This window comes from Mus musculus, chromosome X (assembly GCF_000001635.26).
Source record: "Mus musculus strain C57BL/6J chromosome X, GRCm38.p6 C57BL/6J".
Lineage (NCBI taxonomy): Eukaryota > Metazoa > Chordata > Mammalia > Rodentia > Muridae > Mus > Mus musculus.
In genome coordinates, this window is record NC_000086.7 from 36,158,103 (window position 1) to 36,185,861 (window position 27,759).

General features: G+C 38.7%; 1 protein-coding gene and 1 long non-coding RNA gene across 3 annotated transcripts in view; one reads left to right on the forward strand and one right to left on the reverse strand.

The window, feature by feature from the left end:
• The window catches only part of Il13ra1 (interleukin 13 receptor, alpha 1), a 59,155-nt gene extending 45,995 nt beyond the window's left edge, over positions 1–13,160 (forward strand). Inside the window, exon 11 of the mRNA NM_133990.5 lies at positions 10,712–13,160. Within this exon, the coding sequence (NP_598751.3) occupies positions 10,712–10,804 (93 nt within the window). The 3' untranslated portion in view covers positions 10,805–13,160. The remainder of the gene's footprint in view (positions 1–10,711) is intronic.
• Positions 1–27,759, reverse strand: part of Gm42406 — a 58,258-nt gene that overhangs the window by 20,072 nt on the left and 10,427 nt on the right. The gene's annotated exons all lie outside the window — the stretch shown is intronic.

The following is a 27,759-nucleotide window of genomic DNA, read 5'->3' on the forward strand; positions in this document are numbered from 1 at the left end:
AGATGAGGACATAGACTCAGGAAGGTCAAGAAACTTGGCCTTAGTCACACAGCTAGTTGAGGGTTGAGATTCTAGAACTCCCTTGCCTTTGTTCTTGTGCTTATTACTTCCTGTATGATAGAATGCTTGTCCTCAAGTAGCTCATTGTCTTCTATGATGTTGGTTTAACAGTAGATGGTTAGGATAGAGGAGTTACAAGAAGACTTGGGATCATATTATGAATAGTATGCAGGGAGAAGGTATCAGGTATGAGTAATAACATTCTCCTGCTACGAAGATGGATTAGAGAAAGGAGGTACATGTATGGCATCAAACTGGAAGTAGGCCTGGTTTGCAGCAGTAGATGGTTTTGTTTGGCCAGAGTTACTTACTTAAAATCTTTCCATTTGGAATAGTAGCACGGCACGCACTCTCCTATTCACCCTCATTCTGTAATTTCCACTACTACTATGCTGAAACGTATTGGCCTCAATGCCAGGCCGTGGTATAATATTTGAGTTTGCTTTTCTTCTCAGCAGGATGGAGACTAGGTAAAATACCACAATCCAAATGTCCAGTGTTTGTGAGCAAACACCAAATTCACATCATATACCAACCAATAAGTTATGTGGTGGTTTGAATAAAAGTGGTCCCCATAGGCTTCTATGTGTGAATACTCAGTCCTCAGATGGTGGAACTGTTTGGGAAAGATTATGAGGTGTGGCCTTGTTGGAGAATATTTGTCATTCAAGTTCCCTAAGCCCACTCCAGGACCAGTTAACTCTATGCCTCATGCTTGTGGATGAGATATGAGCTCTCTGCTGCAGTGTCATGCCTGCCTCCCTGTGTGATGCTGTGCTCCCCCACATGATGGTCAATGACTGTAAGGCCCCTCTAAACTTGTCCTTCTATCAGGTACCTTGGTCATGGTGTCTCTTTACAGCATTCGAAAAGTAAATAGGACAAGGTATAAACTCCCATCTTAATTCAATTGTAAAAAGAATTAAGAGCCGGGTGTGGTGGCACACGCCTTTACTCCCAGTACTTAGGAGGCAGAGGCAGGCGGATTTCTGAGTTCGAGGCCAGCCTGGTTTACAGAGTGAGTTCCAGGACAGCCAGGGCTACACAGAGAAACCCTGTTTCGGGGAAAAAAAAAGATCTAGTTGTTAACAAGTAAATTAAAAAAGGATACTTGTCATGCAATACTGTTCCTTGTCTGAAATGCTTGAGAACAGAATTTTTTTTTAAGATTTTGAAATAATACATAGATTGAAAATCAGGAATCCAAACTTTGAAACTTCTTTATTTTAAATGGAGGGTCTCACTATGTAGCCCTGACAAGCCTGGAACTCACTAGGTAGATCAGGTTGGCTTTGAAGTCACAGAGATCTAGCTGCCCTGACTCCCAAGTGACATTTAACACTACACCCAACCAAAATCCAGAACTTTTGTAGTTTCAGATTTTGGCACATTTGAGAATTTGGGTTGTTTTGGATTAGGGGTGTTTAACCGGTATTTTCTTTCTTGACAATAACTGGGTAAAATATAATAAGCACCTTTGTTCTTGTAAATTATACTCTTGGAAATACATAATTTGGGAATAACTGAACCATGGCACAAGAATGATTCATAGCCGGGCGTGGTGGTGCACGCCTTTAATCCCAGCACTCGGGAGGCAGAGGCAAAAGGATTTCTGAGTTCGAGGCCAACCTGGTCTACAGAGTGAGTTCCAGGATAGCCAGGGCTACACAGAGAAACCCTGTCTAGAAAAACAAAACAAAAAAAATGATTCATGCACCATTTTTCTCTAATATGAAAATCTAGTAACCAATGAGCTACCATCAATTAAGAATTGATTTTATTTTCCAGAACAAAAATATGCTATGAGGAAAATAGTAGGAGAATTGGTACATAAATGACGTGAAATCAACATATAAATAATGACTTATTAAAATAACAGATGAGAACCAAAATTAGTGAAACAACAGAATTTCCCACAAGCAGATGAAATGTTTGAATCTCATAAATGGCTGTCTAAGTGTCAGAAAAGTTTGATAAGACATATAAAGTATCATGTCTAAGGATAGTGAAAACGTAACAGCTTTCAGCTGGAAGGACAATTTATTTATAAAATAAGACAGCTGCAGTCAGACTTTCTATCCATTGCATGATTTTTTTTTAAAAAAAAAGTTAGTTTCAAAGAACAGTATCTCACCAAAAAAAAAAAAAAAAACCACTTTTGTGAGTACAAAACAAATTATAAATATGTATTAAATCATAATGGCAAGTTTTAGAAAACTGTATTAAGTACATACAGAACAATGAGTAGAAAGAACTGGGTCAGAGGGATTATGGGTAGCTGATCCTCTCTGTCTATCTCCCTGAAATTTCCAAATTGCCTATAATCAGCATGTATTACCTTTACAATGAAAGAAACCACGTACAAATCATTAGCAAGGAGGAAGACTATTGTAGTCATGCAGGTCTGGGAGATAATAGAGAATAAGATGTACATGGCAGCAGAGGAGACTGCTAATAAGATCCATTATTAAAGGAACGCACCTTGACTTGGTGACTCTGTGTGGGTGATGAAAGGTGGAGAGAAAAGAAAATAACTAAGTTTTCAGTTCCGAGTGGTAGAGTGAATGATGGCAACGCAGATGGCAAAATCAGATCAATTATATTTCTCAGAGACGGGAAAATTGCAAGGGATTTTTCAATTTGCTGTCTAGAGGATAATATGTTGTTTTTGTCCCAATGAGTCAGATAATTCTGTAATTTTGTGAGCGAGGTGTACTGAAAAGATGGACCATTGAAAGCATGAGGTATTTTCGCTCATAGTGACTGCAGACCATTAAACAAAATCAGTTCATTCGAACTAAAAGTATAATAAAATAATGCCACACATGGGAAAGGGTAAGGGAACAATTTTCTCTCTGCTTTTAAGCAAATGAATAATCTGCTTTAAAAAAAAAGTAAAACAAAACAAAACAAAAAACAAGAAAACCAAAATGCATTCTCTGTGTGTTGGGGGATGCTGTGTAGTCAGACAACTTAGGGGAGTTACTTCTCTCGATTCAGTATTATGTGGGTCCTGGGGATTAAAGTCAGGTTTCTGGGCTTGAGCAACAAACAAGAGCCATCACCCATGAGCCCATCTTACAGACTCCATAATCTGCCTCCTTTACACAGAAGTAGTCCTCACAAGTGATGTACATGCTCTAAAATGGCAGCTTTTTCCTTCCAGAATCACTTAGTCACATAAGGTCACATACATGACCTTGAATGCTGTCTGATGAGACACATACTGAATTACAAATTTGCAAAATCCTAGATTTTCTTCTAACATCGTCATTAGAGACAGGGATTTTGGGAGCCACCAAGAAGTCTCTAAAGGAGAGAAGTGACTATAAAACCTGGACTAGAACCAAGTAGCCCAAAGATGTCATCTTTTAATGCAAATAAAAAAAAGCCATGAATTTTAAATACCCATTACTTTCATTGATAATGCTCCTTTAAAACAATGTATTTAGATGTGAGCACAAATCAGTGGTCCGTGCAGTTTTTCTTAAGGGTTCTAGTGGTTTTATGCTGTTGTGCTCGTCACTGTAGTAACAGTTTGGCCAACAGCAATTCTCCTGTTGCTTTGCTGTTTGCCTTTTCCATGTGACTGAATGGGCTGCTGGCCACACTCGGGGTGGGGGAGGGGATCGCAGAAGGAATTGCTACCCTTCTATAGCTCTGTTTCTTGCATCCATTAAAAAAGAAAAGCACACTCTTTTCCTCACATTTCTGGGCAGGCAACTGTGCTGTGCCACTTGTACATGTTCAGACAAAAACTAGCTTTTAAAATTCCAAATATTTAAATTTTTTACTTCAGTATATATCTTTGAAAACAAAAACCAACCAACCAACCAAACAAACAAACAGGCAAAAAAACCAAAGAATACTTTCCTCTGCAGCTGTGCGAGCATCGCTGTGCTTTAAAAATTATGAGTTCCTAATATCAATTAAGGCTCAGGCCCTGCTGGGATTTTTTTTCAGGTGTCTTAGTTGTCTAGAGGTAGATGCTATCCAATTATCCCAGCATCAGCGGGGCTAAGATTAACCACGGTTTTTAAGATTACACCAGCATATTCTCTCCTGTTACTTGCATTCTTCCCAGTCCCCTCCCCCACCCCCAACCTGTGGCACTTGGAGATACTTTGTTGGGTATTGTGCTGACACCCTGTCAAACCTTCAGCGGATGCCTTTCACACCAGAGGATCCCATTGCTTTCCTCGGTTTGAGGTGTCCTTAAAGTGCAGTTTCCTGTGAAGCATTTCTTTTTGGTTGTCAGCTAGGCTCATTGGCTGCTCTGAAATTCAATTTCTGCTAGAAGGGCAGAATGCATGCTTAATTATTTTTCTTTTTCTAAAATGAGGAATTGGGTTAATGGACACAGCAAATAGTTTCAAATTCAAATTAGTCTCTTTCATTCCACATTCAACAGGTTCTCTTATATGTGGGATCTCCAATTTGTCCTGTTCAGCCTTTTTTTTTTTTTTAAACTGTTGCTCAGAAAAGGACTGGGGTATGAAATAGGTTCTACTGTGTCTAAAAGACTGCTATTCTGTACAAAGCTTACTGTACTTAGTAAGTAGACATTGAGAAATACTGTAATCAAACTTGTAAATAATGTTAAATTGAGACCGGATATTCTATAATACTCTTGAATGTATTGCTTTACACTCTAAAAACCTGTGATGCTTTCATCTCTGGCCACTATTCTATTTTTGATGATTCATTTCTTTTATCTTAAATGACAGATTAAAGATTGAACTGTGGATTGGTAATTTTATGGATTTTAAAATTAGGCTGGCATAAAATTCATAAAATTGAATCCTAGGTGAGAGCCTGTGTTCCTTCTTTCTCTCTTACATGGGCATATTTCATGCATTGCCTACAGAAAGGCTATGATGCTAATAAGGGGAGAAAGAGGATGGAGAGAGAGAAAAAAATCCACGAACATAATGTATGACAGCCCATGTATTCTGTATTACAGCTGACCCCACACACATCATCCCTTATTCTTTCTCATCTCAATCAACTCCACGCCCTCCTTTCCCTAATGGAAATGCCCTTTCCTGGATTCTTGAGTTTTGGGTTTGTTTTGTGATCCATTTGATTCAACCAGGGCTATCTCTGTGACCACCCCATTGAGAATATTCATTGGAACATGATAGGGAAGCTTCTACAGTACGAAGTTTCCTCTAAATGGCTTTGGTGTTAATTTCTCCTGCATGGGTTTCTTCCTCTAGCCTCTTCTCCCATCCCCTATCCACTTTAACACTTCCTGTTCCGTTATTAACTTTAAACCATTTATACCAGTACATTTTGTCTCCTCTCCCTTTCTCATGCTTTTCTGTGGGATGTTAGTAATTTCCATACCTTTATGGGTATTCCAAATAAACCAAACATATCTGAAGATTCAAAGCTAACATCACAGATGAGAGAAAACATGTGATGTTTATCTTTCTGGCTCTGGGTAACCAAGGCTCAGGGATCCTTGCAGAGGAGGGGGCAGAGATGATGGGTGATCAAAAGGAACAGCAGGGCTGTTGCACATGGAACTCATAGTGGTTGTGACAGCATACATAAGGAATTTTTAAAAAGCAAACCCCCAAACCTCAAAACAAAAGAAACAAGAACCCAGTGCAACAACACCCACCACACACACACACACACATACACACATACACACACAAACACACACACACACACACACACACACACACACACACACACACACAAAGGTCCTTCCTTGACTATCTTAAATGTGTTCATACATTTTCTTCTGATATAAAGTGGTTTTAAAACATCTGACTATATTTCTGTGTTAAAATATTTGAGTTTCCCCCTGACTTTTCCAAATTTTTTTCTCACAAAATCCAATAATCTTATCAGAACCATTCATTGTGTTGGCAATTCTGGGCTGATTCTTTTTTCAGGTATAAGTTGAAGACCTCTAATGTAAAAATCTAAATCTAGAATGCTAGAATATTTGAAATATTTTCAGGGCCACTATGATGCTACAAATGGGAAATTCTACCTCCCAGAACTTGGTTTTATGCATAAAATTCTAATAGGGTATATAACATCTTCAGTTATGACTTCATATGTGTGAAACATGAAAGAAGTCTGGGTTAGACTTTGGTCCCAACTACAATATCTTGATTTGTGTGTGTATATTCAATTTTGAAACAAATTCCCAAACCGCAAACACTTTACTCTCAAGCATTTTATATGTGCAATCTCTAGCTTATTCTACTCTTTTCTTTGCCTTTCTTTCTTTTGTATCTGTCCTGCCCTCCATTTCACCTTCTACTTCCCTGAAAATATTATCTAATGATTTGTTGGGTTTGCTCACGCATGTTCTCTCTAGCTTAGTCTTCATTTCTGAAATAAAATTATCATTTCCCCTTACCTCTAATTCTTTACCGAGTTTTCTCATCTCATTTCTGAATCCCTCTTGTTCTGGATTTTTATACATTCCTTCATGGGGTTTATAACTTCCCATTCCATGTAAATTTTTCTCCATATAATTTTGACATGTTAGGGTTTAGTATTCATGGGCAGTTTTTCTGGCAACTGTTAGTTCTCTCCGGATATTGTTCTGCTGTTAATTTTTATTTGAAATTAGTTTCCTAAGCTTTGAGAAAGAGGCTTCATTTGTGTCCTTAGTTTAACTAATTTCATGATTGTATGCCCTCCCTTTCTACTGCTTTTGAGAAATTCTCAAAATTGTGATACAAATGACTTCCAGAAGTCTGGCCTCTTCCCACTTGCCTGCCTTTCCTTCTCTTTGGTGATGCAGTCAGTATTGGGACAGGGTCTCACTGTGTCACCCTGGTCTCCCTTGCTCTTACAATGATCTTTCTACCTTTGCTTCCCAGGTGCTGGGCTTCCATGCATGTGCCACTATATCTGGCCTTTTATTCTTTTTATAACTTCTTCCTCCATCCCTCATTCCCTCCTCTCCATATCTACATTGATTTGGATTTTCTTTCTTCTCACCCATTTCTCTTCCCTGCCCTGCCAATCAGAGTCTATTCCCACTAATCTCTTCTCAGAATGCAGCTCCATCCTGCAAAGAAGTTGAGAACATTCGGTTTTGACAGCTCATGTCTGGGCCATGGTTTAGTTTATTTTTTATTGTTTTTTTTTTTTTTGAGTTAACAGACCCTTTCCATTTTTGGAATATGTTCAGAAATTAGCTCACTGCTATTTGAGTTCCCACCAACTTCTCAAATCTCTTGGATGCCACATTGATTCATTTTGTATATTCTTCCATAGCTGTTTATTATTCTTGTCATATAACTATCACTTGTTTGTCCCCATTAACTCTTATTTGGATTCAAGGGGAATCAGTTTTTATCTAGTTTAGCTGTAAAATCTGTTAGCAAATTTTACTTATCTATCCATCCATCCATCCATTTTTGCTTTTCTACCTTTTATTTTTTAAGTGATTATATTTGGAGAAAGACAAATACCATACCATGTTGCCACAACTACCTTTCTGCCATCATATCTCTACAAAATACAAATTATAAGTTAAATCCTGCCAGCTGGCACTTGTTTTGTATAGCCTTTGATGTAAAAACAGATTTTTGGATCTCATGGTCTCTCTGTCTCTCTGTCTTTGTCTCTCTGTCTCTGTCTCCCGGTCTCTTCCTCTCCCTCTCCCCCCTCCTCTCTCTGCTGAGAATGGAAGCTTGCACATGCTATATATGAACTATTCCCCAAGTACCTTGTAGCTTGTAAATTTGTAGATTTGATGTGACAAATTATTATCCAGAGAGGTTGTCTGGCTTGAATAAGTTATGGTGCATTCATGCAATGAAATGGTTTTTAGATGTAAAGAAAATGAGATAGTTCTGTTTTGCCAATTTATGAAAATTTAGAACATATGTTGCTAAATGAAACATCCAGAATTACTTATGCAAAATAGGAGAATTCAAACACTTACATATTCACAAGAAGTATATATTAAAAGTAGTGTATACAAATGTCTAGATTTTACCAGTAAAGTAGTAGGGTACAAATACTTGTTTGGACACAGTTTTCCCAATGTGTTGATAAGTAATGTTTTTAAAAATCTATGGGTGTTTTGATAGGTGAGGAAATCTTATATAATATATTTTAAGTTTCATTAGTGCATTGTCTTAGGCAGTTTATTTTGTAAAATTCTTGTTCCTTGTCCCTTTTGTTGTTGTTGTTTTTCGAGATAGGGTTTCTCTGTGTAGCCCTGGCTTCCCTGGAACTCACTCTTTAGACCAGACTGGCCTCAAACTCAGAAATCCACCTGCCTCTGCCTCTCAAGTGCTGGGATGTTCCCTGTCCTTTTATACCATGCAATATTTATCTTTTCCTTGGTGGTTTATAAGGATCTTTATATATACTCTACCAGCTGAACAATATCTTTAGCTTCATATATTAAATATTAATCCTTTGTGTTGTCAGCTATTGTATTTATGGTGCTTAATTATATACAAATGGTTTATTTTTCTTTTTCTGCATTAAACCAACCTTTTAAAAAAACAAAACAAAACAAAACAGAAAGCCCATCCCATGGGAGATATAGTTGTTCCCTAGGTATTTAGTTGACTTTGCGTCTTATATTTAGGGCTTTAATACTTCAAGGCTTTATTGGTGTAGTCTATGAGGAAAGGTTTAAGTTTGGTTCTCAGATTCTTAGTTGGCTGGCATAGTGCCATTTATTGAGTAAGCTGTTGTTTAAGGTTATAGAATTATTTAAATTTTTTTTGTTAGAAGCCTGCATACTTCACATTGTTTAAAATATAGAACTTTTTGAAGTACAACTTACAAGTAACAAACTGTCACTCCTTTAAAGTGTTCAACTTGAAGAATAAATGTAATTTTGAGATATAGAATGCTTCTGTCAATCCCTTTGGAGATGGAAGAACCCTTCCACAGACTCTCCTAAAATCATTGGAAAACACAGATGTTATGATTCATAACAGTAGCAAAATTACAGTTATGAAGTAGTAATAAAAATCATTTTATGGTTGGGGCCACCATAACAAAAGGAACTGTATTAAAGGGTCCCAACATTAGGAAGGTTAAGAACTACTACTCAAGACCCTTGCAACTGCTGATCTATTTTCTGTCCCAAGAACTTTTCTTTTTCCATAGTGTCATATAAATGGAATCATAAGGTACATGGATTTCTGAGTCTGTCTTCTTTCACTTAGCAATAATGCATTAGCAAAATATTCATACTGTTGCATATGTCATCAGTTTACTTCTCTTTGTTGCTAAGAAGTACAACATAGTTTATTTAAATATTCACTTTCATAAGGACATCACAGTTATATCTAGTTGTCATGAGTAGAAGTGTTGTACATATTCATGCAGAAGTCTTGATATGGTCATGTTTTCATTTCTTCTGGGTAAATACACAGGAGCAGGACTTTCGGGTCATGTGCTCAGTGTATGACTATTTCACACATTCTCATCAACAATGTGGGAGGGATCCAATACACACCCATCAGCACTTGCGCTTGTTAATATCACTTTAGCAACTCTGTTAGATGTTAGAGTTAAATATTTTATTTAGGGGAAAAAAACATTTTAAACAGCCCTCTAAGCTTCTAGCTCCATTCACTAATACTAGATGTTCCTAATTTCCTCAGTGCCATAGCCTGACACAGTTCAACAGGCTGTTCATGTGTCTGTTTCTCTGACTTCCATTTCTTCCCATAAACTTAATGGACTATAGAACACCAAAGGAGAAAAGAAGGAACACAGACATAATCTTGTGCAGGGAGTGGTGAAGGGTTCTTTTTTTTTTTCTCCTGCAAAGGCTTGCTCTTGTTTATTAATCATGTACTCTCTGGAACAATTTAAATCTTACACCACAAAAAAAGCCACTTTCATAACCAATATATATATTTCAGTAAAACTTGACTTCCTCAAAAGGACAGTTAGCCAGATTGGCCTGGGCCTCATAGTTTGCCCACCTTTGTTGTTGTTGTTGTTGTTATTTGTCTCGCAGCTTTAGTTTACAGAGAACTGAATTTGCATTTCACTCTTAGCCCCAGATTGAGAAATAAAGGCGGCCATGTGGAACCAGAATGTTGGCTTTTTACCATAAAAGATGTGCTTGAATCCCGTACAGGGGGAGCTTGTCTTATGAATAATGAGCTCATTATACATGATGTCTAGCAAATAAGGTCTGGCAAATGATGTTAAATAAAGCTGTTCATATAAAGCCTTTCACAGGTTTCAAGACTAAGACTTTGGGGGTATCCAGTGCCTTGTTCACTAGATGTTCAGTGGCTTTTGTGAGCCTGGGATGTTTCTGGAGCAGTGGTCAGGTTTGAGTAGGAGGAAAGAGAAGCCCAGATGAAACAGTTTGAAAAGTAGGCTACCCTTTGGTTCATCTCTAAAAGGCTATATCTAGATTTCGAAAGATCTCAATGTGTCTTTCTTCAGACAGCTATTATTCATCATGGAACAACCAACCCTATGCTTTTCCCATCTTTAATGTTAATTCTTCATTAATTGTCCAACTAGATTTATAATATTAGATCAAAAACCCCCAAGCAGGAAACCATTCCACTTATGGTTCCTGTGCACGCAAACTTCAAAATAAGCCCTGACTCAGAGTACGCAAGGAAAGAATACTGTTGAGAAAAGTCATTGTGCATGTTTTTGTCCTTCTTTCCAGCACTGGAAGAAGTATGACATCTATGAGAAACAATCCAAAGAAGAAACGGATTCTGTAGTGCTGATAGAAAACCTGAAGAAAGCAGCTCCTTGATGGGGAGAAGTGATTTCTTTCTTGCCTTCAATGTGACCCTGTGAAGATTTATTGCATTCTCCATTTGTTATCTGGGGACTTGTTAAATAGAAACTGAAACTACTCTTGAAAAACAGGCAGCTCCTAAGAGCCACAGGTCTTGATGTGACTTTTGCATTGAAAATCCAAACCAAAGGAGCTCTTCAAGAAAAGCAGAGTTCTTCTCGTTCTTGTTCAATCCTAAAAGCAGATGTTTTGCCAAATCTCCAAACTAGAGGACAAAGACAAGGGGACAATGACCATCAATTCATCTAATCAGGAATTGTGATGGCTTCCTAAGGAATCTCTGCTTGCTCTGTATTCTTTATGTGGAATAATATCAAGAAATTTTTCTTGTGAGGAAATTCATTTGGGGTGTGTACACTAATGCTGTACTAGATTCCCACAGAACATCTAGCAAACAAAACTGATACAATCTGCTGCCTATTGTTTGAGGACCCACTGAGTAATGTTTGTGGCTATTAAAATGCATTATCATTATCCACTTCAATAGCATTTTCCTCTGCTTTGAAATTTCCAGAAATCATCTTGGGCCAAGGCAATGACACATACAGAAAAGTCATGGGCAACTTCTCCACCAAGGCTGATTTATGTTATTGCTGGTCTTTTTAGGACAATGGATGCAGAATGAGGTAGCATTCGAGTTGGAACCAAGAAGACTCTAATGATGTATGCCCACCTTTCATTTCTGCTATTCAAGTTTTGACTATGTATCTAGCTTGTGCAAAACCCTTAAGTATGAGGGATAGGACCCCCACCCATGGGTTTACATATATTTGGGGCTCATTATTTTTTAGCATTTTCTTTATCTCCGGATAGCCATTTCCTGGACTTTTGAACTTCCCATCTTCTATGCTTATGTCCCACTGTGCCTGCTCCCCCATCCTCTTTCTTGTAGCCTTTTGACTCAGTGGAATCGAAGATACAATTTTCCTTAGACTACCTAGTGGAGCAGGGAATACTCTGCATCTCAGGTAAAAAAATGAGTACACTGAACAATATGTAATTCATACGTATTTTGCAACTTACCTGTGAGCCTGCAATTATTTGAGGTTTTTGAGCAATTGGTGTTTCTATGTGTTTTCTAAATAGAGATGATATCTTTTTTTTTTTCACTTAGAATTTAGCTCCATTTGCTTGAGAGAGGGGGAAAAATTCATATCTGTTTCTCTTTGTTTGCAAATAAGCCTTAGGATGGCTGTTTTCTATGCTGTAAGTGGTCCTGTCAATTCTGTGTTTTATTGAGAGGGAGACAAATGGAGCTCCAACTATTTACTCACTTTTGCATATATTAGGTTTCCAATTCTATTCCATTCTCACAATATAAGCATATATATCCCCATTCCAACCATTTCTGCAAATTTAAAACAGTGAGAGGTACCTTCCTTCTCTTTCTCATACACACAGATCACTAGCAAGGACTAAAGAATTTTATATCAAAATTCTCCAGGCATGTACCAGTTCGGGTTAATAAAATGATGCCACTTGTGTCTTTTGTTCTTAAGCAGGGAAGATAAGAGACCCTGCTCTCCACAGGTTGGTACAAAGGGGAACCTTGCTTCTGTGGTAGTAGAGGAGCATTGTGCCTGGAATTTCAGGAACTATTGGAGCACGGCACAATTGATGCACAGGTATTTCCTCCTGGCCCTTTTGGGTATCAGCTTGCAGCTGGGATACAGGCATCTTAGATATTGCAGTTTCTCCTGCTATTCACTAGAAAGAAGGCTTGGCTTTCTTGACTTTCTTGCATAAGAGTGAAATACTCCTTACCCAGGGTATCATAGTTCTAAGAATGAAAGCACCTTAAATGCCTTGCACAGAACCAATTTTTTTTAACTACTGGCCTATTTTAATGGTGGTAAAGAGCATGTTTTGAAATGCTGTGGAAACCATCTATGCTGACAGTCTTGCAGCATGGGAACAAAGACATCATATTTTGCTTCAAATTCTCTTTCAGTAGTACAATAGCAGGGGGAAAGGGGACAGGTAACAGGAGTACCTTTGTTTTAACAGACAAAAGTAATCTCCAGGCCTTAGGGACTCATAAAGATATGAGTACATTGCTTATTGGAAACTTGTAGGTTCACATATTATTTTGACTAAGGTATATGGATTTCCCCCCACTTACATAAGTAAACCCAACATAAGGAGGACCATTCCTTTTCTTTCATTCAGATGACCTTTTTCTGAATCTGGGCACTGAAGGGATGCATAAAATAATGTTAATGTTTTCAGTAATGTCTTCAAGTAGAAGACTTTCTGTTGAACTACTTATAAGAAAGTAAAATAAATATTGTCTTTTTGTATGTCACCCAAATGCTTTTTTTTTTGGTCTTATTTTTTGGGGAAGCGTTGTGGGAGAGTGAGTGGATGGTAGAGAAAATTACAGTTAAAATAATATACATTATAAAAATAATGTTTTAACAATCATTTATTAAAAGCTTCCCTGTTGCTTGGTTGTGTCAGTTTCCTGAAAGGGATGTACATATAATGAGTTTACTGTTAGGGCATTTTTTTCAGGCATTAGCTAAAGAGATGACTAATCGTAATCACAAAACTTAATGGAGGTCCAATAGGAAAGATGGCTTGCCTGATAACCTCAGTTTGATCCTCAAGACCAAGCGGTAAAAGGAGAGAAGCAGCTCCCTCGATTTGTTCTCTTAACCTCTCTATATACCACATGTACAGCTACATGCATGCACTCATACACTAATAAAGAGCTATCTAAAAGCTAATGGAAATGAATCGGATCTTTTGCAATATGAAGCAGGAAATAGAGCACTTACTGTCATCATATACATGATGTGCATATGATATTATACATAGCTACCATTGCCTTTGTCATAGGAGACCTCTATTTACAAGTTATTGATATTAGCAGCTTATAGTTGAGACTAAGAAAACTAGTTGTCAGTAGTGGTCCTCTTAAGATCTAACTAAATACTTATACCTTCAGAGTTTCTGGTTTTTTTTTTTAATTTTTATGTGTGTTGTATGTGTGTGCCCATGCTCTTGTATGTTTGCATGCTTGGAGGGTAGGGAGGTGCACTTGTATGCACATGTATATGGAGGCCAGAAGTCAATGTTCGAAGTCTTCCGCTACTGCTCTCCCCATTAATTGTTAAGAGACGAGGTCTTCCACTGAATTTGGAACTTGCCAACTGGTCAAGACTGCCTGTCCACTGAGCTCCAGAGATCCTCCTGTGTCTGCCTTCACAGTGCTGGGGTTAGAGGTAAGTGACTCCTCCTAGCTTTTTAACATGGGGGCTGGTGATTTGAAGTTGATGTTCTAAATATATATGAAACTATGGAAAACTTAAATTCCTATGGCCACAACCATGTTCACTCCATCTCTGCGAGAGAGAAACCGGGATGATTTACGCATGTTTGCTTTGCAGAGTAGTTTGCCATCCCACCGTTACCATGAGCTGTTCTTTGAAAGATAAAACACCATGTTCTCTATTCTAAGGAGGAACAAAGTATCCACAAGTTGGTCTTCCTTCTTCTTGAGTTTCATGTGTTTTGCAGATTGCATCTTGGGTATTCTAAGTTTCTGGGCTAATATCCACTTGTCAGTGAGTGCATATCAAGTGACTTCTTTTGTGATTGTGTTATCTCACTCAGGATGATATCCTCCAGATATCATCTGGATATTTGCCCAAGAATTTCATAAATTCATTGTTTTTAATAGCTGAGTAGTACTCCATTGTGTAAATGTACCACATTTTCTGTATCCATTCCTCTGTTGAGGGACATCTGGGTTCTTTCCAGCTTCTGGCTATTATAAATAAGGCCGCTATGAACATAGTGGAGCAAGTGTTCTTCTTACAATTTGGAACATTTTCTGGGTATATGCCCAGGAGAGGTGTCGCTGGATCTTCCGGTAGTACTATGTCCAATTTTCTGAGGAACCTCCAGACTGATTTCCAGAGTGGTTGTACAAGCTTGCAATCCCACCAGCAATGGAGAAGTGTTCCTCTTTCTCCACATCCTCGCCAGCATCTGCTGTCACCTGAATTTTTGATCTTAGCCATTCTGACTGGTGTGAGGTGGAATCTCAGGGTTGTTTTGATTTGCACTTCCCTGATCATTACGGATGCTGAACATTTTTTCAGGTGCTTCCCAGCCCTTCAGTATTCCTCAGTTGAGAATTCTTTGTTTAGCTTTGTACCCCATTTTTAATGGGGTTATTTGAATTTCTGGAGTCCAGAATAGGGAACAAAATACCCATGGAAGGAGTTAGAGACAAAGTTTGGAGCTAAGACGAAAGACCATCCAGAGACTACCCCACCCAGGGATCCATCCCATAATCAGCCACCAAACGCAGACACTATTGTATATGCCAGCAAGATTTTGCTGAAAGGACCCTGATATAGCTGTGAGGCTATCCCAGTGCCTGGCAAATACAGAAGTGGATGCTCACAGTCATCTATTGGATGGAACACAGGGCACCCAATGGAGGAGCCAGAGAAAGTACCCAAGGAGCTGAAGGGGTCTGTAACCCTATAGGTGGAACAACAATATGAACTAACCAGTACCCCCGGAGCTCTTGTCTCTAGCTGCATATGTAGCACAAGATGGCCTAGTCAGCCATCATTGGGAAGAGATGGTCTTACAAACTTTATATGCCCCAGTACAGGGGAGCGCCAGGGCCAAGAAATGGGAGTGGATGGGTAGGAGAGCAGGGCGGGTGGGGGAGGGTATAGGGAACTTCAGGATAGCATTTGAAATGTAAATGAAGAAAATATCTAATAAAAATGGGAAAAAACTCATCATGTTACATGAATTGTACTACTATGCTTTGGGTTTCATTTTGCTTTGTTTGGGTATTTTTATTTTTTGGTCATATGTATGTGTATATATATATATATATGAATGATGGGGTCTTGCTATGTAACCGAGGGTGGCTTGAACTTGCAAAATAGTCCAGCCTTCCCTAGAGGTTACAATCCTCCTGCCTCAGCTTGCCAAGTGCTAGGTTTACTGACATGTACCACCATGTCAGACTCACTAATAAAGTATTAGCACCTTTAGAAGAAAAATAATGAAACACTTTTTGGGGGAAGGGCTGGAGAAACAGACAACTCAGCATGTAAAATAAAGGTGCTTTCAGACCTGAAGACCTGAGCTGTTCCCAGAGCTCACACAAAGGTGGTAAGAGAAAACTGACTCCATAAAATTGTCCTCTGACTGCCACACACATACATTAGTATGCATATCTATATCACATGTGTATATGCACACACACACACACCAACAATAATAAAATTAAGAATTTTCAGAAATCTTTTTAGACTAACATATGTATGTATATATTGTGTTTGTGTGTGTTTGTATATTGTGGTGTTTGTGTGTATGTGTCACAACTAAATCTTGGAGTGCTTCGGGTTTTATTGATGTTAGCATGCTAGATTTCTTTTTTTAACATGAATTTTTACTTTTTCATTATTTATTTACATTTCAACTTTATCCCCCTTCCAGGTCTCCCCTCCATAACCCCCCACCCATAGCCCTCCCCTTTGCCTCTAAGAGGGTGCTCCCTTACCCACCCACCTACTCCCACCTCACCCCTCTAGCATCCCCTTTCTCTAGGGCATCAAGCCTCCACAGGACCAAGAGTCTCCCCTCCCACTGAGACCAGACAAGGTGGTCCTCTGCTACATATGTAATAGAAACCATAGACCATCCCATATATACTCTGGATGATGACTTAGTCCCTGGGAGCTCTGAGGGGGTCTAGTTAATTGATATTGTTGTTCTTCCTAGGGGGTTGCTGTCCCCTTCAGCTCCGTCAGTACTTCCCCTAACTCTTCCATAGAGGTCCCCGACCTCAGTCCAATGGCTATAAGTATCAGCATCTGTCTCAGTCAGGTGCTGGTAGAGCCTGTCAGAAGAGACATGTCAGGCTCCTGTCTGCAAGCACATCTTGGTATCTGCAACAGTTTGGTGTCTGTGCATGGGATAGATCCCATGTTGGAGCAGTCTCTGGATGGCCTTTCCATCAGTCCCTGCTCAATTTTTTTGTCCCTACATTTCCTTTAGACAGGAACAATTCTGGGTCAAGAATTTTGAAGATGGGTGTGTGGCCCCATGTATATCTACTGAAGGTGATCTCTTCAGGTAACATCTTCCCACTGTTGGACATTTCAACTAATGTCATCCCCATTGGGTGCTGGGAGCCTCTCACATCACTGATGTCTAGGACTTTCTAGTGGCTCCCCTAGTCACTCAACCTACACTGATGCATATTTCAATTCATTCTCCTGGCTCTCTGGGCTTCTCTTCTGTCTCCCCCAATACCCAATCCTGTCCCCCTTCCTCCCTCCCCCTTCCCTCTTCCACCCATTCCCTTCCTCCCTCCCTCCCTCCCTCTGCTTCCTTTAATTATTTTTAACATCAATTCTTAAGATGAATTTTTTCCTAAATATTCTTCAGCCTGTAACCATCTTTCCTAATGATTTCATCTTTACCAACAGGAAACTATTTCATTATCAGTTTTCAACATTTATTAGGTAGACTATTAAATGAAAAAGGAAAATCAATAGTTTCTGCTTTATTTCAAGTTAATAATACGTGTGCTATTTCCCTGGTTCCCTATTCCAGTTTCATGAGATTGGCTGCATTACATTCATTTTTTTAACAAATGCAGAACCTGAGATACTGATTTATGTAAAAATCATACAGCTGTAGAGTAATGGAGACAGAAGTGGAAAACAAATCAACTTAACTTTTAAACCTCTTTGATGCAGCTGGTGATGCATTCTTTTGTCCCTAGAAGCAGCTACCTAAAGAAGAGACATCTTGTTTCACATTATTTCCAAATTGCTTATTAATCATAAGACTTTGAGAGTTCAAATCATTCCATTGTAAAATGATCATTTGCAAAGTCTTAAGATGCATTGTGCAATCATTTATCATTGTGCCAGGTAGCGTGTGCTAAGTCAAAGGAATTTGGAAGTGAATAATGTTTGGCTCTATGGTTCATAGTTAATTAATCAAGGGGGCCTACTTTATATAACAGAAAAAAGTTTAATTAGTATTTTGGAGGTTCTAAAGGATTCTGGGTAGGTGCCTTTCCCTGTCTAGATTTGCTTCCTTATCTGTCAAATGAGGATGTTAGGACTTAGTCAGTCACAATCCCATCCACCACCAGTAATAGTAACCATATATTATGATGCTATTTGGAAAGGAGGGTCTTTTTTCCATGAATACAGGCTGTATGGCCATTGGCATGTCCCTTCTTTCTCTGAGGAGTAATTGTTTTTATCTTTAAAATGAAGAATTTGGACTACATTTACAATATTAATTCTGACATACAATAGAGGCATCATATAAATAAAGAAAACATGTTTTATCATCACCTGCTCTTGCTTACTATAAGTAGTTACTGGCAAACTTAAGGAGAGGAACAGGCCCTTTAATGGAATGTGAGAAACAAAGGAATTGTTATGTTGTAGGAGCTCTGTTGTGCATTCAAGTCAAGATTTTTCAGTGAGGCCCAGCCAAGTTTGTGACTAACAACTATTTTTTAATGTGTTCAGAAGATTTTAGGGCATATGGACCACCCCAGTCAGGTATGGGGATCTCTGGGATGAGGGTCTTCTGTTTGATGGTGACAAACAAAAACAAACAAAGAGGCAGTTTGAATCTCAGTGTATTTTGTAGCTCTCAAGCAAGGGTTTTTATACATAAAGAAACAAGTATTACAACTCTTAGTAGATGTGTTCAGTGAAGCAATCACGGATATCATCATTGTCATTTGGCACAGTAAAGCACAAAAATCATCCAAGTTTTACAACTCTGAAAAGATGTATTTAGTGGGGCAACCACGGATAGAACAGGTAACATCATTGTTATTTGGCACAATAAAAATCATCTAAGTACTACAACTCTGAAAGGATGCATTCAGTGGGGCAGTCATCCAAGGCTAGTGGCATATTTCTAAGAGCAGGTTAATAAATTTCTACACTTAAACTTTGGACAGGAGAGGAACAGGCCCTTTAATGGAATGTGAGAAACAAAGGAATTGTTATGTTGTAGGAGCTCTGTTGTGCATTCAAGTCAAGATTTTTCAGTGAGGCCCAGCCAAGTTTGTGACCAACAACTATTTCTTAATGTGTTCAGAAGATTTTAGGGCATATGGACCACCCCAGTCAGGTATGGGGATCTCTGGGACGAGGGTCTTCTATTTGATGGTGAATTTGGCCACACAATGTTGGACTTCTGACTAACAGAAATGTGAACTCATAAATTTACATTGTTTAAAATGGCTTTTAAACACTTAGTTCCTTATTTTGTATATGGCATAATTGCTTTAGAGTAGCACAGTAAGTAATGTTATTTATGTTTAAGTATAGAGATTTATTATTTGTTATGAATTTCTGTTACATAAGATAAGGAATTTTCTTGGATGATAGCAATTGAAAATAATTGCTAAATACTAGCATTCTCTTTCTCCCCCCCCCTCACTTTTTATTTCTGTCTTTCTGTGTGTTTCAAACGTACACATTTCCACAAGTATAAAATTTTTAGTGAAAATATTCACTAGTTGCATTATATCATGTAAATATCCCTCACAGTTGATGGCTATAACATGCAATTCATAATATTGCTATTTTGTTCTTCCCAAATTTTAAAAGTCTACTTTTTTATGCACCACAAGTTTTCTGACAAACCCATAAAATTCTACATAGTATGGCCAACATATTAAATAATTCATGAGTTCCACTTATTTTTCTTGGAGAACACACTTGAAGTTTGCGCCCTTCTGATTCATTCTGGAATAGTTATTTTCTGGACTTACCACTGAGCTGTCATCCTGGGAATTCCTCTCCTGATTAGCTTCTGTTCCTTAGACTGAACTTTTTCTAGCCTTAGTGGACCACACCCTTTGCTAGTTTCCTTAGAAAGACATCATCAGAGGTAACTTTATTTCATTATTGTTCTAACTGTGTGCCCTTTCAGAGATGATTTTAATAAAATACCTCTGTATCTCGATATATGCTCACACAATATTAATTTTCTGCTAGGCAAATAATTTTTCATTGGAAACAGTTTCTCAGGATGTAGAAACCACTCTTCAAATTGCACATATTCTTCTAATGTGATTTTTGCTTTTAAAATAGAACCAGTCCTCCATGATTTCCACCTTCCTGCATGGAACTGGGTTTTTTTTTTTTGTTGTTCAAGAGTTCTTTTGGGGGGTAGGATAGGGGGTTGTGGAGGGAAACTGGGAAATGTAAATAAACAAATATAATTTAATAAAAATTAAAAAATGTAAATAAACAAAATATCCAATAAAAAGATATCTTTTGGTCTGTAGTATATTATAATCTAATGATATGCCTCAGTGCAGACCTTTTGTCTAGTAATCTGGAATTTTGTGAGCCCTTATGGAAGAACTACCCCTTCATTTGTTGCACATCATGCTATTTCTTACCTACTATGACCTATTCTTTTGCCTGTATTTCTAGAACTCCTGTTAATTAGCTATTGGATGTACTAGACTGATTTCCTAACTTCTATATTTTTTCTCTCAAACTTTCTATTTATTTTTGGCTTTTGTTTTTAGTTTCTGGGAAATTACCTTAATGTGGTTTGAGGCCCAATTCTCATTGGTAGAATCTGGCAAAAGGCCTTGTATCTTAGTGTTGTTGTGAGGGGTCAAAATGACACCTAGAGGGTGCTTAGAGGGTGCTTAGTATGATGACCTGCCATCAGCAGTGGTTAGGAGCCAGTGCCTTGTCTCTCAGCACATGAACGTGACAATCTGAGTGGAAAACATCTATTATAGCATCATATGATAGTGTGTTCTCCCTCTATGATGCTGAACTTGTAATGGACAGTTTTCAATTGCACTACTTATAGAAAACTCACATAGCATAGATCAAGTTACCATTATTAACTGTTTCTAAAACTCTTGAAATCAAAAGTATTTTTAAGAAAATGTCCTGTACTTTCCTTTCCTTTCCTTCCTTCCTTCCTTCCTTCCTTCCTTCCTTCCTTCCTTCCTTCCTTCCTTCCTTCCTTCCTTCCTTCCTTTCTTTCTTTCTTTCTTTCTTTCTTTCTTTCTTTCTTTCTTTCTACCTGATCTATAAATGCTGAAAGAAAACACTGAGTAGCTGCCCTTTGATAACAAAATGGATAGTGCAAATGCACCATTTTCTAGGAGTGAGAAAATAGTGTAAACTTTTAATATGTGAAGGATGCCATATAATTTGCTATACAGGCCAAACAAAGACAGACCACTACCTGGAGTACCAAGGAGGGTAACAGGCAGCTCACAAACTTCAAGATTCAGAGGAGACCTAGATTTGGTACAAACTTTGTCCTGCCTGTGTTTAGGGGCCCATAGAGAACAGAAGTAGATCCAGAGTAAAAGAAGGTCCAAAACTTTGACTTGCTACTTCATTCAGTCATTGATTAAATGACTTTGTGGGTACCAGCCAATCAGATTAGATTGCAGCTCTAATTCCTTGGTATACGTGTATTAATACAGCATGTGGAGCTCTTTATTGGAGTGTGGCTATAACCCAGGGATTAAATGTCTGCCGTGTGTGTGTGCATTCCTGGGTTCAATCCCAGCACCATTCAGAAGCAGATATTTATTGTCTATTATGGGCCGGATATCTGCTAGGCATTGCATGATACTGGACATTACTTCCTTTCCTCTGAGATACAATTTCTTCACCCACGATAAGAAGAGTGAAAAATAGGAGCCCCTGCCTGTTCAATAGTCACAATTGATTAGTTTTAGGAAAATAATGGAAGCAGATAATGGAAAAATTACAGATGATCCAAGACTCATTGGTTTCAAAACGTGGAGGAAGAATAAAACAAAAATGATTCCAGGTGTTATTGTTTGACATAGGAACTGATGTATGAATGAATTCTATATGCCTTACCCCCATCGTGCTGCCAGAGGCACTAGAGATGTGACAATGACAGCTCTAATGAAAAATGGAACTTGGACCTGGAGTGGTGGCTCAGTTGGTAACGTGCTTGCTGTCAAAGCATGAGGACCTAAGTTTTATTTCGGAATTCATGAGTATATGAGTTTGGTTCAAAGGACCCACATTTTAAAAGGTAGGCATGCTGGCGGCATACATTTGTAATGTCAGTGCTGGGAAGCAGGGACGAGTGGATCCCTGGTGCTCACTGGCCATCTATTCCAGGGTGCTTGGAGAGCTCTAGGCCAGTGAGAGGCTCTGTCTTAGGAACAAGGTAGACGACTGCCAAAGAACTGACACCCATTTGCACATGCAACCCTCATATGTACTACATAAGCATACATACAGATAAGGTGGGCCATTCAAACCACACCACAGTAATCCTCCAACCAGTGTCCATATACACATACCTTTCCCCTTTGGTATGTACTACCTTCTTTTAGCATCCTCTCTGCAACTGCTGCCAACCTAAACCCTTCTGTTGATTGGCTAACAATGGATTGAGAATTTGTATTCTACTCTTTCCCTAATTGCCTCATTTCCTGTCCTTGCAATGTCTGCTTCTGCATAATGTATAAGCTCAATTCATTCTGTATCAAAAAATCAAAAAATTGTGGGTTATTATTCTTGGATAAGATTCCTTTTGTTAGTAGCCCACCTCAAACCCTGATACCACTTTCATGTTGGATGTTTAAGCATCTTTTCTTTGGGAAAAATGGAAACATGTAAAAGTCGAGATTTTATTACAATGCATGACCCTGTTCTCCTCACCCAGTGTAATTATCAATGTGTTCCATCTTGTATCATTTTTATCTCCATCTATTTTCTATTCCAGACAGAATGAAATAGTTTGAGACAATTCCTAGCCATTGTATACTGTCATCTGCAAATACTTCAACATATTATCTCTACAAAGTAACATTTTTTATTAAAGAAAAACATAAATTTGGAACAGTTTCTTATACCTGTAGTCTCAGATACTTGGTAGAGTGAAGAAGGAAATTGCTTGAGCTCTGTTGTTTGGTACCATCATGGGCAACATAGACTTCCTATAAGTACTAAAGTAAATAACCAAACAAAAATATGTATGTAGGGCTGGTGAGATGGCTCAGTGGGTAAGAGCACCCGACTGCTCTTCCGAAGGTCCAGAATTCAAATCCCAGCAACCACATGGTGGCTCACAACCATCCGTAACAAGATCTGACTCCCTCTTCTGGTGTGTCTGAAGATAGCTACAGTGTACTTACTATAATAATAAATAAAATCTTAAAAAAATATGTATGTATATCTTCAGTATTGCTATACAACTTCTTAAAAGTAACAGAAATCCTTAACATTGTCAAATGTTATGTTAGTGTTCACATTTCTCCAATTGTCTCATGAATGTTTTCCCCACAATTTTCTTAACTCAAGGTCCAACAAACTCATGCTGGCTTTAAAAGTACTAATACTTTGAGAATTGCAAAGGCAAAACTTTGAGGAAAAATAATTATTTGGCTTTAGAAGTCAAACTATGTCAGCATCTAGTAATGAATATGACCCTCTCATACAAAGCCACTCCCTTTTGCCCTTCCAAATTGTTTAATTTCAGGAATTCTTCACAAACATCTGTGGAAGTGGGAATGAACTAAAAACCTAAGTTTGACTTTGAAAATGTGAAATTCTCACACGCTAAAGACACACTCTGAAAACAAACAGGCAAACAAAACAAACAAACAAAAACAAACCTGGGCTGGGGTATAGCTCTGGACCATGTGTTAAGGGTATGTGAGACCCTGGTTTCAACTCTCAGCATCAAAACTAAAACCAAGACAAAATGACTCATCCACATGGGATGTCCACCCTTATGCATAAATGCCAACTTTAGTATGTCTAGGGAGTGTTTTGGCAAATGGAGGCAGAGAGAACACATCTGTTTTTTATCATCACCCCCTATCATCACCCCCATAGGGTAAGGACCAACATAAGGATGTTGGCAATGTGATCAGGAAGGACACCACTTCTTCATGAATCAATTAAGACCAAAGAGTTGCAGCCTTTTAATGAATATTTTGAAGAGCATTAAAAACTTGAAACAAAGTGGGAAAAGATATTCATGAAATGGGGTATTAGCTTGGCCAGAATTACACATAGTTGCATGAGCACATCTCAAATGTGCTGCATTTACACTTGATAAAAAAAGTTTGCAGTAAGTTGCTGCCCTGAATGCAGCTGGGAAATACTGATCAAAACCCCGTGACTATCACCAGCAAAGCAATCAAATATACCAAGAAGAAAACATCCAGTTAAATTGAACATGGGACTCTGGGAGTCACAACATTGCCACCAGGGTCTACTCTGTTCCACTTTGCTTTTAATCCATTCATTCAAGAAGCCTTTAAATGAACATAGATCATGCATAAAATGTCCTGGTAGAGTCAAAGTTATAGGGCATACTTTTTGCACTTTAGTTGTTTTAGGTCCAAGGCAGACAGAATGACAAATTTATTCTAAGTAGTGGACTAGTTCTGCCTGGTACACTCTTTTTAGAAGGATTTTTTTTGAGAGTGTGCTTGGGCTCAGCAGGAATCCAACTAATGTGTATGAATAATGTGTTTCTCTGTAGATACTGGAAAGAGGGTGAACTGGAGTAGTGTGTTAGCTCACTGCTAGAGATGTACACACACACACACACACACACACATACACACACACACACACACACATACACACACACACACACACGTGCAGGCAATGGAATGAGCCCTCCTACATCAATCAGTAACTAAGGAGATATACCACAGGCTTGTCCACAAGCCAATCTGGTAGGACCATTTTTTCAAGTAAAATTCCCTCTTCCAAAATGACTCTCAACTTATGTCAAGTTGACTGTCATTAAAGTGAACTGAAGTTCATTAAAACTAGACATCACAGATGGTTTTTTTTCCAGGACTTAATGCATAGGAGGTAGGTGTTTAAATGACAGAACAGGACCTGGAGGCACATATCTGGAATCCCAGCTGTCCGGAGGATGAGGCAAGAGGACTGCAAGTTAGAAGCCAATCTGGTCTACATCTTGAGACACTATCTAAAAAAAAATGTAGATACAAAAAAAAAAAAAAAACCACAGGGAATTTGGGAGTGGATGAGAAAAAATAATTCTATTTTGGATACGTGGGTTGTGGAGTTCTAGAGAGAATCATTAGGCCATGATTTCCAGACATGATCAGGCACTCAGGGACAGCTTTGAGCTTCAAAAGTCAGGGGCAAGTAGCCCATGTTTTCTCTGGCATTTGGAATCTAGATTTAAGTGTGAGTATGTAGAGGGGAGAGAAGAGCAAAGGTGAAGAAAAGGAGGTGAAGAAGAGGACTAGAGGGAGGGAAAAGAGGAGAAGAAGAGAAAGTGATGGGGTGTGTGTGATGTGAAAGCAGGAGGAGAGACTATTTGAAGATAGGGAAGCAATAGCAAGGAATTAATAATAGCAAGAACAAAATATAATTATTTTATATGATTTAACACATATATGTATATGAATCGTTATAATGTGCTCTATTACTGTGCATGCAAATAGAAGTATATATTTATATGGCTGTTGAGATGGTTCACTGATGGCTCACTTGCTGCAAAGGTGGACAACTTGAGTTCAATCTCCAGGATGCACTTGGTAGAAAAAGAGAATCAACTCCCACATGTTGTCCTCTGACACCATAGGCATACCAGAGTACCCATGGATAACTAAATACCAATATCCAGGATAAATAAATAAATATAACATTAAAAAAGAGGGAGGGTCACCAGAGCTATTCACCAGAGAAAGACCAAATAGTTTGCAACCAGAATTCACTTTGCCTGTCTTCTTCTAGCACAGGGCCAGGAAATCTAAGCTTGCTATACAGTCTTGGGTAGGAGGTGGGAAAATGAGTACTCACCCTGCCCTTGCTGCCCAAGAGTAACACACTACTGCCACCTGGGGGCTGCACATAGAAACTGTAATGGCAGCTTTATGAAAGCCATTTGAGAGGACATGACCCCTCCTTTTTATGAGACTTTTGTCTCTCACTTTTAGTTCTTAAAATTCTATCATGGTTTTGTATCTCAGTTTTGTTTCATTTTGCTAACATCCTCTTGTGAAGTGGAACTGGATCTTTGTTCATCCATTTATTTACTGATATTCATTTATTTATTATTCAACAAACATTCATTTAGTAACTATATTGTGTTGGACACTGGGCATACATTCATGAGCGAAAACATATATATCCCTCCAGCAAACTGAATTCTAGTGTAACTTGTAGGGGGGGTTAGAGAATTGAACCAAGGGCCTTGTGCCTGCTAGGCAAATGCTTTTCCACTGAGCATGTCTCCAACCTCTAATAATTTTAGTGTAGAGACCACTCTGAGGGAAAGGCTGATGATGCAGTGAGAGCAGGTAATGGGGGAGCCTCAAAAAGTAGGTGAAATTTCACTATATAGACCAGGCTGGCCTCAAACTCATGACCACCCTGTCTCAGCTTCCCAAGTGCTGGGATTGCAAGCATCACAACCATGTTTGGTTTGAACTGAACCAATATGATCATTGTCCTATACATTCAATTGAACACATAGAACGAGGTATCTTAATATTCTAGCGTATAAAGTCTGGATAAAAATCAAGATATCAAAATTTTCCTTTCACATTCCTCACTAGTTCAACAGTGGATTAGACACACACGCTGAGGGTGTAGCTCAGTGCTAGAGCACTCCTGTAATATGCACAAGACCCCAGGTTCCATCCCCAGCACCAGGAAAATAAAATAACAGTTACAACTGTAGAGGGTATTTTTGAGTTACCACTGGAGAAGCACTTAAAGTCTAGCGCACAGTAAGCACATAATATATGCCACTCTTCTCACCTGTTTATAGAAAGAGCTCTGGCTGTTAGAATACTGAGATTGTTTCAACACAGGGCCGTGGCAAAGGTGTGACTTCAGGTGTTCAAGGACCCACTCCAGCATTAGTAGTGGTTAGCAAAACAAGGAATAAAGAATTGAGCTTATACATGCCAGCAAGATTTTGCTGAAAGGACCCTGATATAGCTGTCTCGTGTGAGACTATGCCAGTGCCTGGCAAATACAGAAGTGGATGCTCACAGTCATCTATAGGATGGAACACAGGGTCCCCAGTGGAGGAGCTAGAGAAAGTACCCAAGGAGCTGAAGGGGTCTGCAACCCTATAGGTGAAGCAACAATATGAACTAACCAGTACCCCCAGAGCTCATGTCTCTAGCTGCATATGTAGCAGAAGATGGCCTAGTTGGCCATCACTGGGAAGAGAGGCCCCTTGGTCTTGCAAACTTTATATGTAGGGGAACTCCAGGACCAAGAAGTGGGAGTGGGTGGGTAGGGGAGCAGGGTGGGGGGAGGGTATAGGGGACTTTCGGGATAGCATTTGAAATGTAAATGAAGAAAATATCTAATAAAAATTGGAAAAAAAGAATTGAGCTTATTAGATCACTTACAAATCCCCTGGTTTGCAGAAGAACACACACACACACACACACACACACACACACACACACACACAAAGAAAAATATTCTCCATAGCCCATACATATAAGAAACCCCCCTCAGCTCTCTAAAGACTTGCTATGTAGCCTGACCTCCAACTCCAGATCCTTTTACCCAAGCCTCCTTGGTGCTGGGTTTCAGGTGTGCTCCACCACACGCAAGCAATTATCCAGTTCCTGCCTCAATAGAAAAGCATCCCCTATTTTTTTAAAAAATAAAATCTAATGCATTCAGTATTAGCTTTAATTTTTTGATCAATCCATCATATTCCTCATATGTTTGCCCATTAATCTTCCTTCTGCCCTGAAGAACCAAACAGAACAACCCTCTGCCCATGACAGCTGAAATTGGAGGAAGGACTGGAGATGGCAACTGCTAAATTTCCTGTAGTTGATCATGGTATTGGTGTTATCTACAATCATATCCCGTGACTTAGGAAAT